This window comes from Phocoena phocoena, chromosome 2, assembly GCF_963924675.1.
Source record: "Phocoena phocoena chromosome 2, mPhoPho1.1, whole genome shotgun sequence".
In the NCBI taxonomy this organism is placed as follows: domain Eukaryota; kingdom Metazoa; phylum Chordata; class Mammalia; order Artiodactyla; family Phocoenidae; genus Phocoena; species Phocoena phocoena.
Genome location: NC_089220.1, coordinates 3,073,952 through 3,094,342, shown reverse-complemented (window position 1 = coordinate 3,094,342; position 20,391 = coordinate 3,073,952). Strand labels below are relative to the sequence as shown.

The 20,391-nt window shown below is 42.3% G+C and overlaps 1 protein-coding gene across 4 annotated transcripts in view; it reads left to right on the top strand.

Annotated features, from left to right (window-relative positions):
* Positions 1-20,391, top strand: part of PPP2R5C (protein phosphatase 2 regulatory subunit B'gamma) — a 119,071-nt gene that overhangs the window by 5,332 nt on the left and 93,348 nt on the right. Inside the window, exon 1 of one of the 4 annotated variants that reach the window (XM_065871926.1) lies at positions 18,582-18,694. The exons of 2 other annotated variants lie outside the window; for them this stretch is intronic. In XM_065871926.1, coding sequence (XP_065727998.1) covers positions 18,601-18,694 — 94 coding nt within the window. In that variant the 5' untranslated portion in view covers positions 18,582-18,600. Of the gene's footprint in view, positions 1-18,581; positions 18,695-20,391 lie in introns of those variants that run through there. One more of the 4 variants, XM_065871927.1, reaches the window with a different exon arrangement.

Sequence of the window (20,391 nt, the reverse complement as noted above, 5' to 3'; positions counted from 1 at the left end):
GTAGATATGGGAATTGCACATTTTCTTCTACTCTTGTATCTTGAATTTTTACTCTCAAAGGCGTTAGCACTTTGAGAGTCCTTTGATCTGTTTAATGTACCTTTGCTTTCCACAGAGTAGTGAAGATGTTATCTTACGTCTGTTTTCCTAAAACTTTCTTTGACCTTTCGCACTGGACTGTACAGTCTATGTAGAGTTAAGTTTTGTTTCTGCTGTGATGCTAGAGGTCACAATTCCTTTCCCATGTGGCTCTCCGTCTGGCACAGCACCCTTGTCGAAAAGGTCACCCTTCACTCACTGTGGTGTTATCTTTGTTGTAAATAAAGTACCATCACTGTGCGGACCTGTTTCTGGGCTCTGTTTTGTTCCCCTGGCTGCCTGAGCTGTGTGGGGAGAACACTCACACACCCTAGGAGGTCTTGGTGTCTGGTAGTGTAAGTGCTTCAGCTTTTTCTTCAGAATTGCCTTGGCTCTTTTCATTTCTGTATGGGTTTTAGAATCAGTCATTTGTCCAAGAAGTCCTGCCTTTTAGTGGGGAATGGTATTTCAAGACCACAGTCTGGGTGCTAGGATTCTCGTTGCTATTGGAATGGTCACTGTTTACAGGACTTTTTAGTAGACCAAATTAGAAAATAGGGTTTTTTCAGGATATAGCACATCAGGAGTTCATACTGATATTTTCCACTCAAATGCAGGTTTGCAGGCATTTATTTAACTTCTGTCTTATATCTCCTTTTTGTCACACTGAGATTTTTGGTTCTCAAGGACATCAGTGATAATAAATAGAACTTAAGTACCAGATAATTATTCATTTACTTTATCCCACATTATACACAGTGTATTTTCAGAAAAATGATACCAACATTGTGACCAGTGTGACGACTGAAAGGTTAAAATTTTTGCATCTTTTCATTTCCTTCCCCCTCCGCCTTTTTTATAGTTTAACTGCCTTCATTCTCAGAGCACATAGTCGTGACAAACTGTATTCTCTCCCTCCCACCCCTGTTTACACTTGTTCTCCACGGGAATATACAGCTGACGCTCACCTCCAGTCTCTGTGCTGATACCCCTCATTATTTTGGTGTGAAGCTTCCTCTCTAGGAGACTTTTATTTCAGACTTCAAAGAATGTCTGGATAGAAAGTCCTCGGTTCATGTTTTCTTTTCATGAGTATCTTAAGGATGTTCCTCCACTTCCGTCTGTAATAAAGCATTGCTGTCAGACTCTGATGTCAGTTTAATTTTCTTTATCTTACAAGTTACTCGGTCTGTTTGCTTTGATGCCTAAACAGGTTTTATTCTTCTTTAAAGTCCAGTAATTTCGGAATATATCATTCTGGGTCGACTTTCCCACATACGTGCTATGTTCTTTAAATATGTAGTACCAAATCTCTTTTTCTTGGATTATTATTTTGAGGATTTGTTCTGTTCCCTTGCTTTCGTTTACTCCTGTGGAGACTCCTATTGTATAAATATTGAATCTTCTTTGCCTGTTTTTACATTTGTTGTCTCCCTCTGGGTTTTTATCATTCCTTTTTGATTTAATTTTTTTCTCTTTTTTATGTACTATTATTCCCTGTAGGGCATTTTATGTTGTGCTTATTTGCTCTTGTATTCTCTTCAGTTAATCTTCATTTCCGAAACTATTTTTTCTGTTTTTTAATTCTTTACAGAGTTATTACCTATTTCTGAGTTTTTCTGTTAATATTCATGTAGTCCTTTGACATTATGCTATTCCTCTAATGTCTTTTGTCTCATCCTGAACTGTTAGGCTGTAGTTTTTAATGTCCTTGTGGGACGTCTCCCTGTCATGCTTCTACTGCTGCATAGGTGTCGTTTAGTTCCTTTTCGCTTTCTCCTTATGAGAACTCCGTGTAGGACTTGACTTTGATCCCTCCTGATGCTCGCGTGTGTATGAAATTAGAGAAGAGGAGCTTGGGCTCTAGAGCTCTAGCTTCGGTTATTTTTGTGAAACTTTCTAAAATGTGGTGGCTTACCTCCTGAGTGCCCTGATTTGGTTCTCTTCCCCTGCTAATATTTGGACCTTCTTTTTCCATTTCCTCTCCTGCCCCTCTGCTGCTCAGTCTGGATTCTCTTCCCAGCAGTTTCTCACCAGAGTGACCTAGTTCTGGAAGAAAGCTACGGCTGCTGAATTTTGAGGGTTCCAAGGGCCCCTTCAGTCTTGGCTGCGGACTCCTTGCCCTCATCCGTTGTGGGGTACAGACCCCTTCTGCTTTCAGCTGCTGTTCTCAGGTGGGTTCACCCGGCTCTGGTTATCTCAGAGTTCTCAGCTCCAGAGGACGCCCGTCGTTCCTCTCTGCCGTCTTCCCCCAGACACTGACAGCACACGAGCCTGTGGCTGCTGGTGGGCTCTCCTATATGCTCACGTGTGTGTGGGGACACATTTTCACCTAATTTTGTTGTAGATGTTGGCTATGGGTATTTGATTTTGCCTGCTTGGTTGCACTGTTTGATTTTATGCAAGAATTTGGGGTGGTTATAAAAACTCTGCCACAATTTTTTCAAAATATCTAAAACTTGGGAGCAACCAGGATGTCCTTCAGTAGGTGAATGGATAAACAAACCATGATACATCCGAAATATGGCAAGTTATTCAGCAATAAAAAGAAATGAGCTACCAGGCCATGAAAAGACCTTCAATGCATATTACTAAATGAAAAAAGCCAATCTGAAAAGGCTGCATCCTGTACGATTCTAACTATATGACATTCTGGAAAAGGCAGTGGAGACAATAAAAAGATCAGCGGTTGCCAGTGGTTGGGAGAATGGGGGGATGAATAGACAGAGCACAGGAGATCTTTAAGACAGTGGAACTCTCCATATGTTACCGTAATGGTGAATACATGGCACTTTACATTTGTCAAAACCCATAGAACGCACAAAGTGAACCGTAACGTAAACTATGGTCTTTAGTTAATAGTAACGTATCAATATTGGCTCATCAGTTGTAAGAAATGGGCCACATTATTGCAAGATGTTAATAACAGGAGGAACTAGGGGAGGGTGGAGAGGGGTATGGGAACTCTGCACTTTACATTCAGCTTTTCTGTAAACCCAATAATTAAAGTCTATTAATTTTAAAAATGGCTGCCAGAGGCAGGGGGTGGGGAGGTAGGCGAAATGGCTGAAGGAAGTCAAATGGTACAAACTTGCAGTTAAAATAAGTAAGTCATGGGGACGTAATGCACAGCATGGTGACTATGGTTAATAATAACGTATTGAATATTTGAAAGCCGCTAAGAGAGTAGATATTCAAAGTTCCCATCACAAGAAAAAAAAATTTTGTAACTGTGTATGGTGATGGATATTAACTGTTAACTAGACTTATTGTGGTGATCATTTTGCAGTATATACAAATATCAAATCATTATGTTGTACACCTGAAACTTACATAATGTTTTATGTCAATCATACCTCAGAAAAGGAACGCTGCCACTGCCATCTCTTCGGACTCCTCCGTCGTTGAGTATCTGAATCCCAACCTTTTTAAGTCCTCCATAACAGTATTACTGTTTTATTCTGTTGATGACCATTTAGATTTATCTACGTATTTATCATTTTATTCTTCATTCCTTTTTGCATCTCAGACTTTCCATCGGAGGTCAAAACCTTGTTTGAATACATCATTTAGAATTTTCTTTAATAAGAGTCTGCTGGTGGCAAACTGTTTATCTGGAAAATGTCTTCATTTGCCCTCATTCTTGAAAGATAATCACTGAATATCTAATCGTAGATTTTTGTGTTCCTTCAGTACATTGAAGATAAGTACTTCATTGCCTTTTGACTTGCATTAGTATTGAGAAGCCAAATTCATTTTTTTTAAATTTATTTTAGTTATTTATTTTTGGCTGCCTTGGGTCTTCGTTGCTGTGCGCGGGCTTCTCATTGTGGTGGCTTCTCTTGTTGCAGAGCACGGGCTCCAGGTGCGCGGGCTCAGTAGTTGTGGCTCGCGGGCTCTAGAGCGCAGGCTCAGTAGTTGTGGCGCACGGGCTTAGTTGCTCTGCAGCATGTGGGATCTTCCCGGACCAGGGATTGAACCCGTGTCCCCTGCACTGGCAGGTGGATTCTTAACCACTGTGCCACCAGGGAAGTCCCCAAATTCATTCTTTTTGAAAGTGTTGTTTGTGATTTCTGGCCACTTTTCTGATTTTGACTAGGACATTGATTTTTTTTTCAGTGATTCCACTGCCAGGGGTCCAAGTATAGATCTCTTTATCAGTCATTTTTGCCTTTCACTTTGAGTCTGTGGATTGTTATATTTCCTCAGGTGTAGAAAGTTCTCAGCCGTTATTTCTTCAGTTGTTATCTCTGTATTAGTTTCCCTTATTATCCCCCTTTGGCTCTAATCAGATGTGTACTGGAATCTTTCATTTACTGTCTTTCTTTAAGATTGTATTTTTCAACCTTTTTGTGACTTACCATGCTATATTCTTTCTTTTTTTAACATCTTTTTTTTTTTTCTTGGTTGCATTGGGTCTTCATTGCTGCATGTGGGCTTTCTCTAGTTGCGGCGAGCAGAGGCTACTCTTCGTTGCAGTGCGCGGGTTTCTCATTGCGGTGGCTTCTCATTGTGGAGCATGGGCTCTAGGTGCACGGGCTTCAGTAGTTGTGGCACGTGGGCTCAGTAGTTATGGCTTGTGGCCTCTAGAGCACAGGCTCAGTAGTCGTGGCACACAGACTTAGTCGCTCCGTGACTTGTGGGATCTTCCTGGAGCAGGGCTCGAACTCGTGTCCCCTGCACTGGCAGGCGGATTCTTAACCACTGCGCCACCAGGGAAGTCCCCCCCCTTTTTTTTTTTAAATCTTTATTGGAGTATAATCGCTTTACAATGTTGTGTTAGTTTCTGCTGTACAACAAAGTGACTCAGCTATATGTATACATATATCCCCATATCCCCTCCCTCTTGAACCTCCCTCCCATCCTCCCTGTCCCACCCCCCCTAGGTCATCACAGAGCACCGAGCTGATCTCCCTGTGCTATGCGGCTGCTTCCCACTAGCCATCCATTTTACACTTGGTAGTGTGTATACATCAGTGCTGCTCTCTCACTTCTTCCCAGCTTCCCCTTCCCCCCACCTCATGTCACCTCGTGTCCTCAAGTCCGTTCTCTACATCTGTGTCTTTATTCCTGCCCTGCCACTAGGTTCAGCGGTGCCGTTGTTTTAGATTCCATATATATGCGTTAGCGTACAGTATTTGTTTTTCTCTCTCTGACTTACTTCACTCTGTATGACAGACTCTAGGTCCATCCACCTCACTACACGTGCTGTATTCTTGATCAGAGTTTCACGTTATCCATGGTGAAGGACCAGTTTTCTTTTTAATTTTCAACCCACCATGGACTAGTACTTTCATAAAATAGAGTAAAAATAAGTTACTAGAAAAATGGAGTATAAAATACAGCCACAAAGTTTTAAATTTCAGATATTCTTTTTTCATTTATGGAAGTTCTATTTTTAATCTGCTGTGTGACTTTTTAAAAATATTTTCCTATTGCCTTGCAGAAACCATCAAATTTGTCATGTCTTTTAGTCAGCACAGCTGCTTTATAGTCTGTGTGAGATATTACCAACATCTGAAGTCCTTGTCCCATTTTGCTCATGACGTCTTATTTCCTGTGTACCTGACTCCTTTTCAGTGTATGCTGGTCACTGTACTCAAATGTTTGAAATAAATTGAAACCTAGGATAAAGCGTCTCCTTCAGCAGGGATTTGTTTTTGCTTCTGCCAGACAGCTGGGGTCACTGCTAGCCTGAGAGTGCCATAAACCGCAGCACTAGTTTATGACTTGTTAAATTAGCCAAGATGATTGTCCTGTAAAGTATCCCCCTTATTCCCTATAGTTCCTGAAAATGGAAACCTTTTGTGGATAGAATATATCAGGGGTGATGCTGTGTAACTCAGGAGATAGTTTCTTTATTGTGAGAGATGCATACTATCTGGTGACTAGCAAAAGTGATGCTAGATTTTACCACTGTATTATAGTAAGGTGGTGACCGATTGATCTCTCCATTGTACCGTATTTCCCTTTGCAATTCAGAAATACTAGTGATAATCTACAAGGTATATTTTGGCACCCTGCCAGTGTCTGTTCCCCATCAACCAACGGAAATCCTATTTCCATTAATGCTTTCAGTCAACTCAGGAGAAAGACACTAAAGGTATATAAGATTCAGAAACAAAGAGGTGAGATTGCTTTTACATGCAGATCTCATTAGATACCTGAAAACATCCCAAAAAATCAGCTGAAAAACTAGTGCAAACTATAAGATAATTCAGGAAGGAAGCAGGAGGTGAAAGCAAGATGCAGAAATCAACAACCTCCAAATAAACAATTAACAATTACTTAGAAGACATAATGGAAGAGGAGATCCCATTTACAGTAATAGCACCAATAATGAAATATCTGGGCACACACTTGCTAAATGTGCAAAACCCACATGAGGGAAACTTAAAAACACCCCTAAAGGAAATGAAAGTGGCCTTGAACAACTACACAGTACACTCTTAGAAAGGGGATTTGAACATCCTAAAGATGCCAGTCCTCTCTGGACATTTTAAAAATTTAATGGAATCACAACAAATATATACCAACAGCTTTTTTTTGCAATGAAATGAGCGAACTCAAAGTTCCTACTGTTTGTAATAATATCATTATTGTTGTCAGTCATTTTAATGTGATATAGCAATAATTACGTCCATGAAATTAGAAATAAAGATTTTCAGTGTAAGATAGAGATAAAACTATGAAAATTCAAGAAACAAGTGAAAACACTACAATGTTATGAATGCACAGCTAAAATATATATATATATATATATATATATATATATATTCTAGAACATATGTATATGTTCTGGCTCCCTCCACTGAAAGTACCTAAAAGCAACAGCAGTCCAGTAGCACTGAGCACCCACTAGTACCCTGATTTTGGTCTCTAATATCATTCCCCACTGAAAGGAATCATTCGTTGAAAAATGGCTGATTCCAAGTCTGGGGCAGGGAAGGTACAAACAAGCCTGGGGGGACATCTTACTGTGTCAGAAATCAAGGAAACAAAAATAAATGAGGCCATGCCAAAAAATACACAGCAGCTAGTCCAAGTATCACACAATGGTTAAAATTATGCACCTGAACATAAAAAAGAGTATGGGGGCTTCCATGGTGGCGCAGTGGTTAAGAACCCGCCTGCCGATGCAGGGGACATGGGTTCAAGCCCTGGTCCAGGAAGATCCTGCGTGCTGCAGAGCAACTAAGCCCGTGCGCCACAACTACTGAGCCTGCGCTCTAGAGCCCGTAACCCACAACTACTGAGCCTGCATGCCACAACTACTGAGCCTGCGTGCCACAACTACTGAAGCCCGTGCACCTAGAGCCCGTGCTCCGCAAAAAGAGAGGCCACCGCAATGAGAAGCCCGCGCACCACAACGAAGAGCAGCCCCCGCTGGCTCGCCACAACTAGGGAAAGCCCACATGCAGCAATGAAGGCCCAACGCAGCCATAAATAAATAAATAAAATCTTTAAAAAAGAAGAAAGTATGGTTTTAGTAGATTAAAACACACTGACATCAATGAAACACATAATGATATTCAAAAAAGAGAAAGCCAAAAAAACATTTAGTTTTCACCATTTGAGGGAAACTTGTAACTGAAAGGCAAAGAATTAAGCTTACCCTCACTTTCCAGTAGGAGCTGTATGTCAAGATAACCAAATAGCTCTATTTGGCAAGAAATAGCTCTGCTTTTAGAAGAACGCCAGATTAAACGTTGAAATCTCTAGAGAAACTATTGACTCAGGCAAGGATTATCAAGTGGTGTCTAATGCTTTAATGGAAATAGGAGCGTGATTTAAACCCCGTTTATTGTTCCCATGGTTTTCAGCTGCTGTAAACCGTACTTTAATGTAAATCTTTTGTTGTTCACACTTTTGAACCTTTCCTTAAGCTGGAATCAAGGAAGGGAAGTACTGATCAAAGGCCACGCGTTTTCAAGAACCCTTTAGATGTGCTGTCCAGAGAGGTTGCACCATGAGCACTTCTGCCCAGGGCGCAGGAGGTGCCTGTCTGTCCCATTGCACCTTTCTAGTACTGAGGCCATTTAAATGCTTAAGTCATTCGTTAAGTGGAAAATAGTATTTCCTGTTTTTATTTTTTTAACGTTGAGGCTGAATGTAGTCTTCAGGCCCTGTTCGTTCAAAGATTTCTCTGAGTTAGTCCTTTCTTTTAACATTTTCGGTCTGGAAGGTAGAAGTGTTAAATGAAGAGACCAGTTTTTTTAGGTGACTAATGAATCATGAACTTTGTTTCTTGAGGCCGTTCTCCTTGTTTTAGGAAAGAAAGGCCTAGGGAGAAGTCAAAGTTATAATGAAACAACTAGGGCCTAACGTTAACTGGAGACCCTGGGGCAGAAATTTAGAAATGCTAAGTGTTAGACCATTTGGGAAAGAAGTTGTTACATTATTGTTCGGAGAACTTAACTGAATTTTTAAAAATTGGCTTTTGAGAGGCAGTTAAAATTTTATATGTCTTGCCCTCCTTTTGTGCAAATACAATACTTCAACCTCATTCAAAGCAGTTTATTTTCTGATACAATTGAAAGTCTCGCCATACAAGTGATCATTTTTTACTGCTTAAAAATGAATTAGCATCTGTTTAGAGGAACTTTACCTCTTGCCCATTAATTGAAGAATAAAAATGGAATGTGAGAAGTTACCATAGTGCCTGTGCTAATTCTCGTGGCTTCAGAAACTCAGCTTTCATCAGTCTTGTTTCTGCCACGTTTGATTCTGTGTCTTCTCTTGACTGCCCACAATAATGGAAGGAAACTTTCATCTTGGTGAGGCACGTGCCAGTTCACAGCAGATATTTACGGACCACCTGGGTTGTCTGGAGCGTGGGGAGGTAGTCAGGACAGTGACAGTGACCAGAGGTGGCCCTTGCTCTTTGGGAGGCCGCAGACCCAGACCCAGACCCAGACCCTTTTTCTGGCGGTAGCTGGGGAGCAGAGGTGCCGTGGATGCTGCTCTTGGGAACAACTGAGAGCTGGTCTCATGTCAGCCTGAGCCCAACCTCGAGCCACAGCCTGGCCCTAGGGTGCCCTCCTGTCCGCTCTCGTCAGGCCACAGACGAGGCTTTTACTCCAGGGTTGGTCTCAAGCCTCTGCCTGTCAGACCCTGCAAGCCCCTTCTGGGAAGAACCCAGGGAGTTGGTTTCAACTGGCAGCTGTAATCTTACGTTTAATGTGTAGCTCAGGCCTTCCCCAGACCTCACCTGGGTTTCTCCCGGCACCTTACGTCACACACAGACGCACACACTTTGCTTGCGTGCCCTTGCCCACCGTACAGGCCCTCCGGGCCTGGGTTTCTCCCACGCCCTGCTGGCTCTGCCTCCTCCAGTGTTTCCTGAGCCACCCTGGCTCAAGCCTGCCTTATCTTTTTTCCTAAATTGTGGTAAAATATACATAGCATAACATTTATCACTTTAACCATTCGCAAGTGTACAATTCAGTGGCATTAAATAGATTCACATTCAGTGTGCCCATCACCACTGTCTATTCATCGTCCCCAACAAAAGCTCTGTGCCTGTTAATACCTCCCTCTTCCCCTCCCCCAGCCCCTGGCACCTACCATTCTACTTCCTGTCTCTGTGACTTTGACTCCTCTAGGGACCTCCTATGAGTGGAATCATACAGAATTTTCTTCCTAATTTTTAAGGCTGCATAACATTCCATCGTGTGGATGGAGCACCTTTTATCTGTTCATCGTGATGGACACTGGGGTTGCAGAACACACCACACGCTGCTCTGTCTAAAGTGTCACCGAGGGCAGAGGCTGTTTTGGTGCCCAGTCTAGCATCTGCCGCGGATCCCCGAGACACAGGTTTGCTGAAGGAATGAAAAGCCCTCTGGGCCCGTCTGCCTGTCCTTCCCACATCCTTCCATTTTCTCAGAACTGTTATGGGGCTGGAACCCCTCCCAGGCTCACGGCTCCCTGCGCCTTAGGTTCTTCTTTGTGAAGTGAGGTTTGTTGCTAATAGTCAACACGAAAGCACTTTGGCGTGTCACGTGTGCTCTGTGTACTTTGTGTGGGTTTCCTACCTTCTCAGAACAAGGAAGGGGGTGAGGACTTGCTTTGGCTTTAAAGGTTTTCCAGCCTAACTGTGGCAAGAACAAAAATAAGCAAAGGTCTCCCAACAGCGCATTCGGGGCAGATTTTACACCGTCTACTCCGCTCGCCTCCGCTGGCCTTTCCTGGGATAAGCTTGTCCACCCTTTTAAACCACTCACAGGACTCGCTCAGATCAACAGGGCAGCAGGCGCCTGTCCCTTTGACCTTGCTGTTGGCAAGCAGAAGTGCCCTGGCAACCTTTGAGCACAGCTGAATGCTAGGTATCTTTGATCTGCCTAAGGAAGAAGTCTATTTTAAACTGTAAGCGAAGCCAAATTTTTTAGGTTAGATATCCTACCCAACAAAATGTACATCACCCATGCCCGTGTAGTTTCCGGTTAAGTGTCTGCTCTGCCAGCAGTGTCCGTGCCTTGCAGTTATGACACCACAACTCTCTGGGCTCAAGACACAACCTTCTTTTGTTTGTTTGTTTGTTTGTTTGCGGTACGCGGGCCTCCCACTGCTGTGGCCTCTCCCGCCGCGGAGCACAGGCTCCGGACGCGCAGGCTCAGCGGCCATGGCTCGCGGGCCCAGCCGCTCCGCGGCATGTGGGATCCTCCTGGACTGGGGCACGAACCCGCAACCCCTGCATCGGCAGGCGGACCCTCAACCACTGCGCCACCAGGGAAGCCCCCAGACACAACCTTCTTTTAATGAAAGAAACTGTAAAACTTCTTCACTAAAATATGAGCATACTTAATTTGCCCGTAAAATTGCCCGGGGAGATGAAAATTAAAGCCTTCAGCCGAATTTAGAAATGAAAATGTGAAAGTTTTATTCACCTACAAATGGCAGTTTGTTTTTAAATAAAAGGCCAAATAAAGTGACAGAGGAAGCAGAGAATAAAGAATAACTCCTTTCCAGCCTTCATCTTTGTGCAGTACAGAGATGCTTGTGTTTGCGTCCTTGACAGGTGGACGCGCTGAGAGCTGTGGTCTGTCTGCCCGCTTTTGGTTCTGGAAGGAGCTCTGCACTGAGCGCAGAAGGGTGTCTTTCCTCCGAGTCAGCTCAAGCCCTTCAGAGCGGCAGGAGGGTTGTTATGGGAGAGTCCAGAAGCGTGGCTGGAGGGTGCCATGGGGGGCATGAGGGCTGGGCACAGACAGCAGTGGAGGGTGTGCTGGGAGCCTGGATGGGGGCTCTGCATGCAGGGGGTGGGATGTGTCGTTCTCCAGGTAAGGTTAGGTGGCGTACCCCTCTTGGTTACGCGCCACGGGGACGAGGTATAAAAAGTGGTGAGGGAGTTTTGCAGGATCAGAATTGGGTGTTACTGCTTGATTCGGCCCTTCATTCAGTCAGTTTGATGGAATGCCTGCTGTGTGCCAGGCACTGTCCTGAGGCTGACGGGGAAGAGACCTGTGGCCCAGAGAGGGGAGAGGAAGACTTCCCAGAGGGGTTAGTCCAAGCAGAGACCCCGTCAGTGGCTCTGCGGCACCCTCACACTGCAGCCCCAGGGTCGAGACCCTGCTCTTCAAGTGCTACAGTGTCCACTGCTTCCAGCACCTTCCCTATAATGGCTGGAGCGACGTGCGGTGGGATCCTCCTTCAGCGGCAGCTGCCCCCTCCTGAGCTCCCCACTCCATCGGTGACGTTTGTGCCTTCTAAAAGCCCTGGCGGTGGGGTGATCACAGACAGCCCCTTTACAGGCGAGGAAAGAAGAACCAGCCTGGAGTTACTGAGGGCGGGCGACCTCTCCCTGAGTAGGCAGTGAAGACTTATGCCCAAGCCAGTGATGGGGCTGCACGTGAGCCTCCTCCAGTGTGTTTGCTGAGTCCTTGTTTCATCCGTGAGGAAAGTACTCTGGCGGCTAATTGAACCTCGAGAGCTTAGATGAGCCTATTGATTCAGTGCAAACTTGCAGTAAAAATTTAAGGAGTCCGTAATGGATTCTTCAAGACGGGGAGTCAACATCCTGTAATTTGTTGGTTCAGTTTGTCATGCCTAGTTTAGGCTAATTTTGGTTTGTGTGTTTTTACATACTTGATCTCATTTATGCATCACCATAAATCTTTTGCATCATATTTCCTGGGTTCCCATCACAGCCCTTTCTCTGTTCTTAGCCTGTGCCTGAGAGGCAGCATTCACTAAGGGATTCTCTCTGCTGTAACTTAATCTACATGTCTTTTTTTAAATTGTTACTTTTAATTTTCATCAAAGTATTGTGTGCTTATTTTAGCAATAGTGAACAATATAGAGAAGTTTCAGAAAGAAGAACTACCCATAACCATAACACTCCACGGTGACTGCTGTTGATATTTTGAGAGTGTTCCTTTTTATGATCATACTATTTCTGAAAAATTATACACTGCCCTTCTCACGTATATTTTTACTTTACAAATTCATAAATATTTTTGATGGATGTGTAATATTTCACTGTGTGGGATAATCCCTTTGACATTAAGGTTGTTTCTGGTATTTTAGAATCATAAATAAAAATGTGATGCTCTCAAAAAGAATAAAATACTTAAAATTAACATAGGAGGTGAAAGACTTGTATGCTGAAAACTACGAAACATTGCTGCAAGACATTAAAGAAGACACCAGTAAATGGAAAGCCAATGTGTGTTCATGGATTGGGAGGCTTAATATCATTAAAACATCAGCACTGCCCAAAGAGATCTTCAGGTTCAATACAATCTCTGTCAAAATCCTAACAGTGTTTTTTTCCAGAGATAGAAAAATTCATCCTAAAATTCACATGGAATCTCCAGGGACCCTGGATAACCAAAGCAGTCTTGGAAATGAAGAACAAAATTCTTACATTTCCTGATTTCAAAACTTACTGCAAAACTGCAGTAATCGAATCAGTGTGGTACTGGCATAAAGACAAACACATACACCAATAGAGTAGAAGAGAGCCAAGAAATAAACTGTCACAGGTATGGTCAAATGGTTTTCAACAAGGGTGCCACCCACTCTGGGAAAAGGACAGTCTGTTCAACAAATGGCGCTGGAAAAAGTGGATATCCACATGCAAAAGAATGAACTTGGACCCTTATTTTACACCAAACACAAAAATTAACTCAAAGTGGATCAAAGACCTTATAGGAAAACATAGAGGAAAAGCTTCATGATGTTAGATTTATCAATGATTTTTTAGCTATGACACCAAAGCACAGGCACGAAAAGCAAAAGTAGATAAATTCGACCACATCAAAATTTAAAACTTCTGTGCAGCAAGGGACACAATCAACAAAGTGAAAAGGCAACCCACAAAATGGAAAGAACCATTCGGAGATCACCTATCTGATAAGGGATTAACGTCCAGAATTTATAAAGGACTCCTACAGGTCAACAAGAAAACAAGCCGTTTAAAAAAATGTGCAAAGGAGGACTTCCCTGGTGGCGCAGTGTTTAAGAATCCGCCTGCCAAATCCACCTGCCAATGCAGGGGACACGGGTTTGAGCCCTGGTCCGGGAAGATCCCACATGCCGCAGAGCAACTAAACCCGTGCGCCACAACTACTGAGCCTGCGCTCTAGAGCCCGCAAGCCGCAACTACCGAGCCCGCGTGCCTAGAGCCCGTGCTCCGCAGCAAGAGAAGCCACCACAGTGAGAAGCCGGCACACCTCAACGAAGAGTAGCCCCTGCTCGCCGCAACTAGAGAAAGCCCACAGGCAGCAATGAAGACCCAACGCAGCCAAAAATTAATTAATTAAAAAAAATAATAATCCGCCTGCCAGTGCAGGGGACACGGATTTGATCCCTGGTCCGGGAAGATCCCACATGGCACAGAGCAACTAAGCCCATGAGCCACAACTCCTGAGCCCGTGTGCTGCAACTGCTGAAGCCCACGCACCTAGAGCCCATGCTCCACAACAAGAGAAGCCACCGCGATGAGAACCCCGTGCACCGCAACGAAGAGTAGCCCCTGCTCGCCGCAACTAGAGAAAGCCCGCGTGCAGCAACGAAGACCCAACGCAGCCAAAAAAAAAAAAAGTGTGCAAGGACTTGAATAGACGTTTCTCCAAAGAAGATATACAAATGGACAGTAAGCACATGAAAACATGATTAACATCACTAATCATTAGGAAAATGCAAATCAAAACCGCAGTGAGATACCACTTAACACCCACTAGGATAGCTACTATCAAAAAACAGAAAATAGCAAGTGTTGGTGAGGATATGGAGAAATTGGAACCCTTGTGCACTGCTGGTGGGAATGTAAAATGATGCTGCCACTATGGAAAACAGCATGGCAGTTCCTCAAAAAACTAAAAATAGAATTACCATACTTTGCACTTTTGGGAATATACCCAAAAGAATTGGAAGCAGAGACTTAAATAGGTATTTATATATTCATATTACAGCAGCATTATTCACAATAGCCAAAAGGCAGAAATAGCCCAAGTGTCTATCAAGGCATGGATAGAACAAAATGTGGCATACCCCTATAATAGAATATTATCCAGTCTTAAAAAGGGAAGAAATTCTGACACATGCTACTACATGGCTGAACCTTAAGGACACTTACGCTGAGTGAAGTAATTCAGTCACGGAAGGACAAAAACTGCATGATTCCATTTATATCAGGTACCCAGAGTAGTCACATTCTTAGAGACAGAAAGTAGAACGGTGGTGGCCAGGGGCTGAGAGGAAGAGGATGGGGAGGAAGTGTTTAATGGGGACAGATTGCCTGTTTGGCAAGATGAAACGAGTTCTGAGGACGGATGGTGGTTATGGTAGCACAACAGTGTGAATGTACTTTTGCCACTTAGAGCTGTACACTTAAAAATGATTAGGATGGTACATTTTATATTATGTATACTTTAGCACAGGTTTTTTTGGTTTTTTTAATTAATTAATTTATTTTTGGCTGCGTTTGGGTCTTCATTGCTGCGCGTGGGCTTTCTCTACTTGAAGCGAGCGGGGGCTACTCTTCGTTGCGGTGCACAGGCTTCTCATTGCGGTGGCTTCTCTTGTTGTGGAGCAGGGGCTCTAGGCGCACGGGCTCAGTAGTTGTGGCACGCGGGCTCAGTAGTTGTGGCTCGCGGGCTCTAGAGCACAGGCTCAGTAGTTGTGGCACACGGGCTTAGTTGCTCTGCGGCATGTGGGATCTTCCCAGACAAGGGCTCGAACCCGTGTCCCCTGCCTTGGCGGGCGGATTCTTAACCACTGCACCACCAGGGAAGTCTCGGCACAGTTTTTTAAATAAATATTTTTAAAAATGTGATGCTCACTCATGGCTACTACATTTTTGGAATGGACTCCCAAAAGTTAAATTACATAAACAAAGGATCTTTACATATTGCCAAATTATTCTCCAAAAGGATCAGAATAATTTATAGATTTGTTGGCAAGGTTACAACATGCCTTTACCAGTATTAATTATAATTTTTAAAATTATTGCTGATTTGATAGGTGAAGAAATACTTTTTTCATATAATTATTGAGCAGTTATAGTTCTTTTGTAAACTGAATCCTTTGAACGCTAAGGTCTCAGTGTTTTTCTAATTAATCGCAGTATATTATTAACCTCTTGTAATTGTAGCATTTATACTTCCTTTTGATTTTTGGAGGGAACATACAGAAATTTGTAAATTTTTTAATTTGAGGAATATCCCCTCAAGGTTTGTCCAATGTTTTTTAATCATCCTTTTCTGGCTTGAGAATTGATATACTCACTTCCCTTTTCTTCTCAAAGCTGTGGGGATTTGTGGGGGGTATGATTTAACTTTTTCAAAATTTAACTGTTTGTTTTTTTATTTAACCCGTCTCAGATTTTATTTTGGTAAGACTTAAATTGACTTCTGCCCACATATAGCCAACCAGGTGTCTGAATAAGCTTCCCCTTTCCGTGGATTTGAGCTTCCTTCCTTATCCAAATATTACATTTGTACAACTACACTCACCGTTTTGGGAGCTGTTGCTGTCTGTTCCAAGACCTGTCTCTTAAGCCCACACATCACACTGTCTTTAGTTCATAAGCTTTATAGTTGGTAGGACCAGCCTTTCTCATGAGAAGTGTTCTCATTCTTCATGCTTTTAATTTTTCCAAGTGAACTTGAGAATTCTTTTGTCAGATACCCAGAAAAATAAGGAGACTCCTCTGAATTTTGAATGGAATTGCTTTAAAAGTATAAATCAATCTGGGGAAGTATTAACATCAGCTTATTTATAGTATGTATGCTTCCAGTCCCGAAACACACCTTATCTTTATTTGTGCAAGTCTTTTTTTTTTTCCTCCATATTATTTATCTGCTTGCTTGCTTATTTATATTTTAGAGTATGTTTCATCAGTGAATTCCAGATCACAGACTTTGAGTCCTTTAAAGAACTACTTTATATGCATAAGGCTTCAAAACAGCATGGGGGAAAATCACTAATAAAGTTGAGATCCTTTGATCTGAGATCATTAGGGAAAATACATCAACAAGTGTCTTCACTTTTTCTTTGACTTTAACCTGTATATTTTATACAAAGAGTCTAGGAGTCTTTCCGTGTTATTTCTGCATTCCACTCAACAGCACAATCTTAGGACAGGCACATTTCCCCATCTCATCTCATATGAAGTATTAAACTGTTTGAGAACAGGTCCCTCTCTTTTTAAAGTAAGATCTACAGCAAGCATCTGCTTCCTGACCCCTCACAAAGCCCCCTGCAAGCCTCGATCCTTAATGCTGAGTTCATCTGGCACCACTTCCTGGGTGAGGAGGTGATAGTTCTGGGAGAGCCATCCTTGAGCATCTGATGCACCCAGAGGGTCAGCAGCCAGAATCTCAATTCACAATACCTGACTCGGAACACAGGCTGTGCAGACAGCAGAGGAGCCAGGCAGGTGGGAGGCCCATCACGTGACACCCACTCCCCATTGCTTGTTATCATTTAATTCATGGCCAGCTTTGGAATCCAGCAGCTTCCTTCAGCTCTGCGGACGGGGGCAGGGGTAGGACTTGGTTTGCTTTCATTTATTTTCTTAATGGCTATTGATACACATAGTAAAATCTACCTTCTTACTAATGTAGGGGAACTTAATAAGCACCCCTGAACGACTGTAGCAGTTCATTTGCTCATTGAAATGTGTGGACTGCCAGCCCACAGATGTACTGCTAACCCCAGTCCATTTCAGGTGTTTCTTACTGTCGTGTATTATGTTTAGAAACCAAAGGGCTTTTTGGTTCTTGTTCACAAGCTGGGAAAGGCGGGGGTGGGGTGGGGGGTCGAGGGGCGTTGTGTGAGAATTTATAGAAAGAGAAGACATGGTTTGGACAAACTTAGTTGTGTGTGTGTGTGTGTGTGTGTGTGTGTGTGTGTGGAGTGAGTAATTTTTTTCAGTTCTGCCTGGCAAAGAGGTTTTTCTCATAGCTTATTCATTGTCATTTGGAGCTAGTAATAGCACTTCTTTTTGTAGGGAATCATCTCTCCAGCACACATGTACACCCCCTCCCCAGGCCAGGATACTCCAATTCAGAAATGATGTCCTTCCTCTTCAGCTTTTCACATTAACCTTTTTTGAAGATAGGAAATTAAGATCTGAATAATAGCTTTTAATACTAGCCCCATTTAAAAACAAAAAGTGAAATATCTTTTTTTAATTAAAAAATTTAATTTAAACAAAACGTAAAAAATTAAAGTGGTATGTTGACATCTTTAAGGTACAAAAATAAACACTTGCATTCTATCTTATGACTTGAACTTTCACAGCCAGGTGGTATAAATAACTTTAACTTACAGCACTTTCTACCTATTAAATTTAAAGAAGCTTTCATTTTTCATATAATTTTTAACTGAATTTTTCCAATAAAAAATTAGATCCCGAGAAAAACCAGTGTTTGAAGATTATTAATTCATAACTTGGTAGTAGGAAAGGTTGAACAAGAGTCCAAACTGATGAATTGGGATTGTGTAATATTTGGATAGCCAATTTGCTTTAAAAAAAAAAACAAAACTAGGTTGCCAAAATACTAAATATGATACAGATATTTAAAGTAGTTAGAATAGAAAATAGGAGGTGGCCAGGTGGTTATACGGTACCAGTGAATTTGGGGTACCAGTTAGAGAAATGCTAAAATTTAAAGTTCATGTAGACACACATGCACACTTTTTTTTTTTTTTTTTGGTGGCTCTCAGAATCATGTGTTATAGTCTGGCCAGGGTTGTGGCCTCAGTCCTGCCCCTTAAGAAATGGGATCTTTGCCTAAAAGTTATTGAGAAATGAAGACTGCAGAAAGCCAAAAAATGTCCAGGCTTTTCATGAACACTGACAGCCAAACAGAATGCTCTTTCCATTTGCAGTTTTTTTAGTGTCATTTTAAGTTGCAGCTTCCGGCCAATCAGCGAGCCCCGTGCCTGCTGACATCACGAACCAGCCAGTTCCCTCCAGCTGCAGAGAGCTTCAGTTTGTCTTTTTTTTTTAAACTAAAATGGAGGCTGGTTTCTTGCCTTAAGGAGTACATTGCCTTTCCCGCTGAAGTCTAGATGTTGACATGTAATAAAGCGGGCAGCAGGATGGTGGTGGATGCGGCCAACTCCAATGGGCCTTTCCAGCCCGTGGCCCTTCTCCATATTCGAGGTAAGTTATTGTGTGTTTCACTGAAACGGAACCTTCTGTGGTTAGTTAATAAATGGCTATTGTGCTTCAGATAAGAAAAGCAGGAAGTCCTTTCTAGCAGAATTCACCCCGTTTTGCGGCAGACCTAACCAGAGGAGGCTGGGTGTGTCACTGCAATTTGGCATTTTACGAACTACTTACAGAATTTGAGTCTTGAGGGAGGCCTTGCATGCATAGTTCAAAGCTGGTTTTTCTGCTTTCTGCTCGCTCTCCCATCCCCCTTTCAGAGCCGTGCTGATGTCAAAGGATGTGAAGTCACTGCCCGGGGAAGGCATTGGGCGGGGGGTAGGAAGGAGAGGCGGGCGGCACGCCTGGCCAAGTTGTCCGTGCGCAGAGTTTCTGTTACATCTGTGTTGCCTAACACCCTGAAGGTTTCACCGGGACACACCTCTGAATTAACGATGAATTGCAGTCAGAAAATATGCAGAAATGATTAGAAAAGAACTTCTTTAGAAGGATTGTTTTCGTTCTTGCCCTGGAGCCTAAAAGAGAAATAGACTCGTGCTTTGAAATATTGGAATCCATCGTGGGTCATAATTTCTGAGCTGTTAGCGTTTTTATTGAATAGTAGGAGATACTTTGCACTTAAATAGGCTTTGTATTGACATTCGCCTTTAAAATTTTAAATCGCAACAAGTTTTCGATGAGTGTATAGATCACTTTTAATAATTACAGTCTGCCACTTGTAGTTTATACAGAATTGGAGTTCAGAATTTAGCTTAAAACACAATTAGCATAGTAATTAATAATTATATTAAAATACAGGTATCAGATAATCATATACTTAGCATTTAAAAGTATTTGTTATACAAATTTTTTGTTCATAATTGGGTGAAGTAGAAAATGGATGTTAAGCTTCATCATCTCACTTTAAAATTTATACAGTATCACAGCTCTGTCCCTAACAGAACAGTTCTGTCAGAATCTCCTTTAAGGACCCATGTCAAGGAAGGGAGGGGGCAGGATCTCTAGGTGACTAATAGTCTGTATGACTAAAATACCAGACAAGATTTTTCAGATCCTAGGGTGTTTGCAGATAAAGGAGATAAAACCACATGAATACCCAGTCTGTTGGAATAAAATGGGTGTTGCTTTTCTCTCCAAGCCCACTTGAAAGAAGCTGGTGGAAATTAATGTCCACAATGACCAACCTGTAGGTCACATTGTTTTGTAGTGCACCCAGGAAAGAGCAAATGTTGACCACAGATGGCACTCAGGTATTTTAGTTGCAGGAGCCAAATGGGCAAAACCAAAATGTAATTGTGTTTCGATTTAAGTTCTTAAATGGTGACTGACTAGCAAAAAGAAAATTTTATAGCATATAAAATGTGTATTTTGATACTTTTAAGGTATCTTCATATAAATAACAGATTGTTTTAGTTTGAGTTTTCTGATTTCATTAAACACTTAATGTACTAGTCATTTTTTGAACTATGACTTTATTCTGAAGTGGAATTGTTTGATTTTATATCTTATACCACATTGTTGTTGTTGTTGTTGTTTTTAATTCCAAGACTTTACTGTGACCAGTTTGAATTTTTTTGTTGTTGGTTGAGTGGTTGGTTGCTGTCTAATTGTGAAGGGAAAAAGTAGTGAAGCGTATTAACCTAAAAGAGACTTGAGATTTTGAGAAGGGGTAACCTTTAGGGCCTAAAACT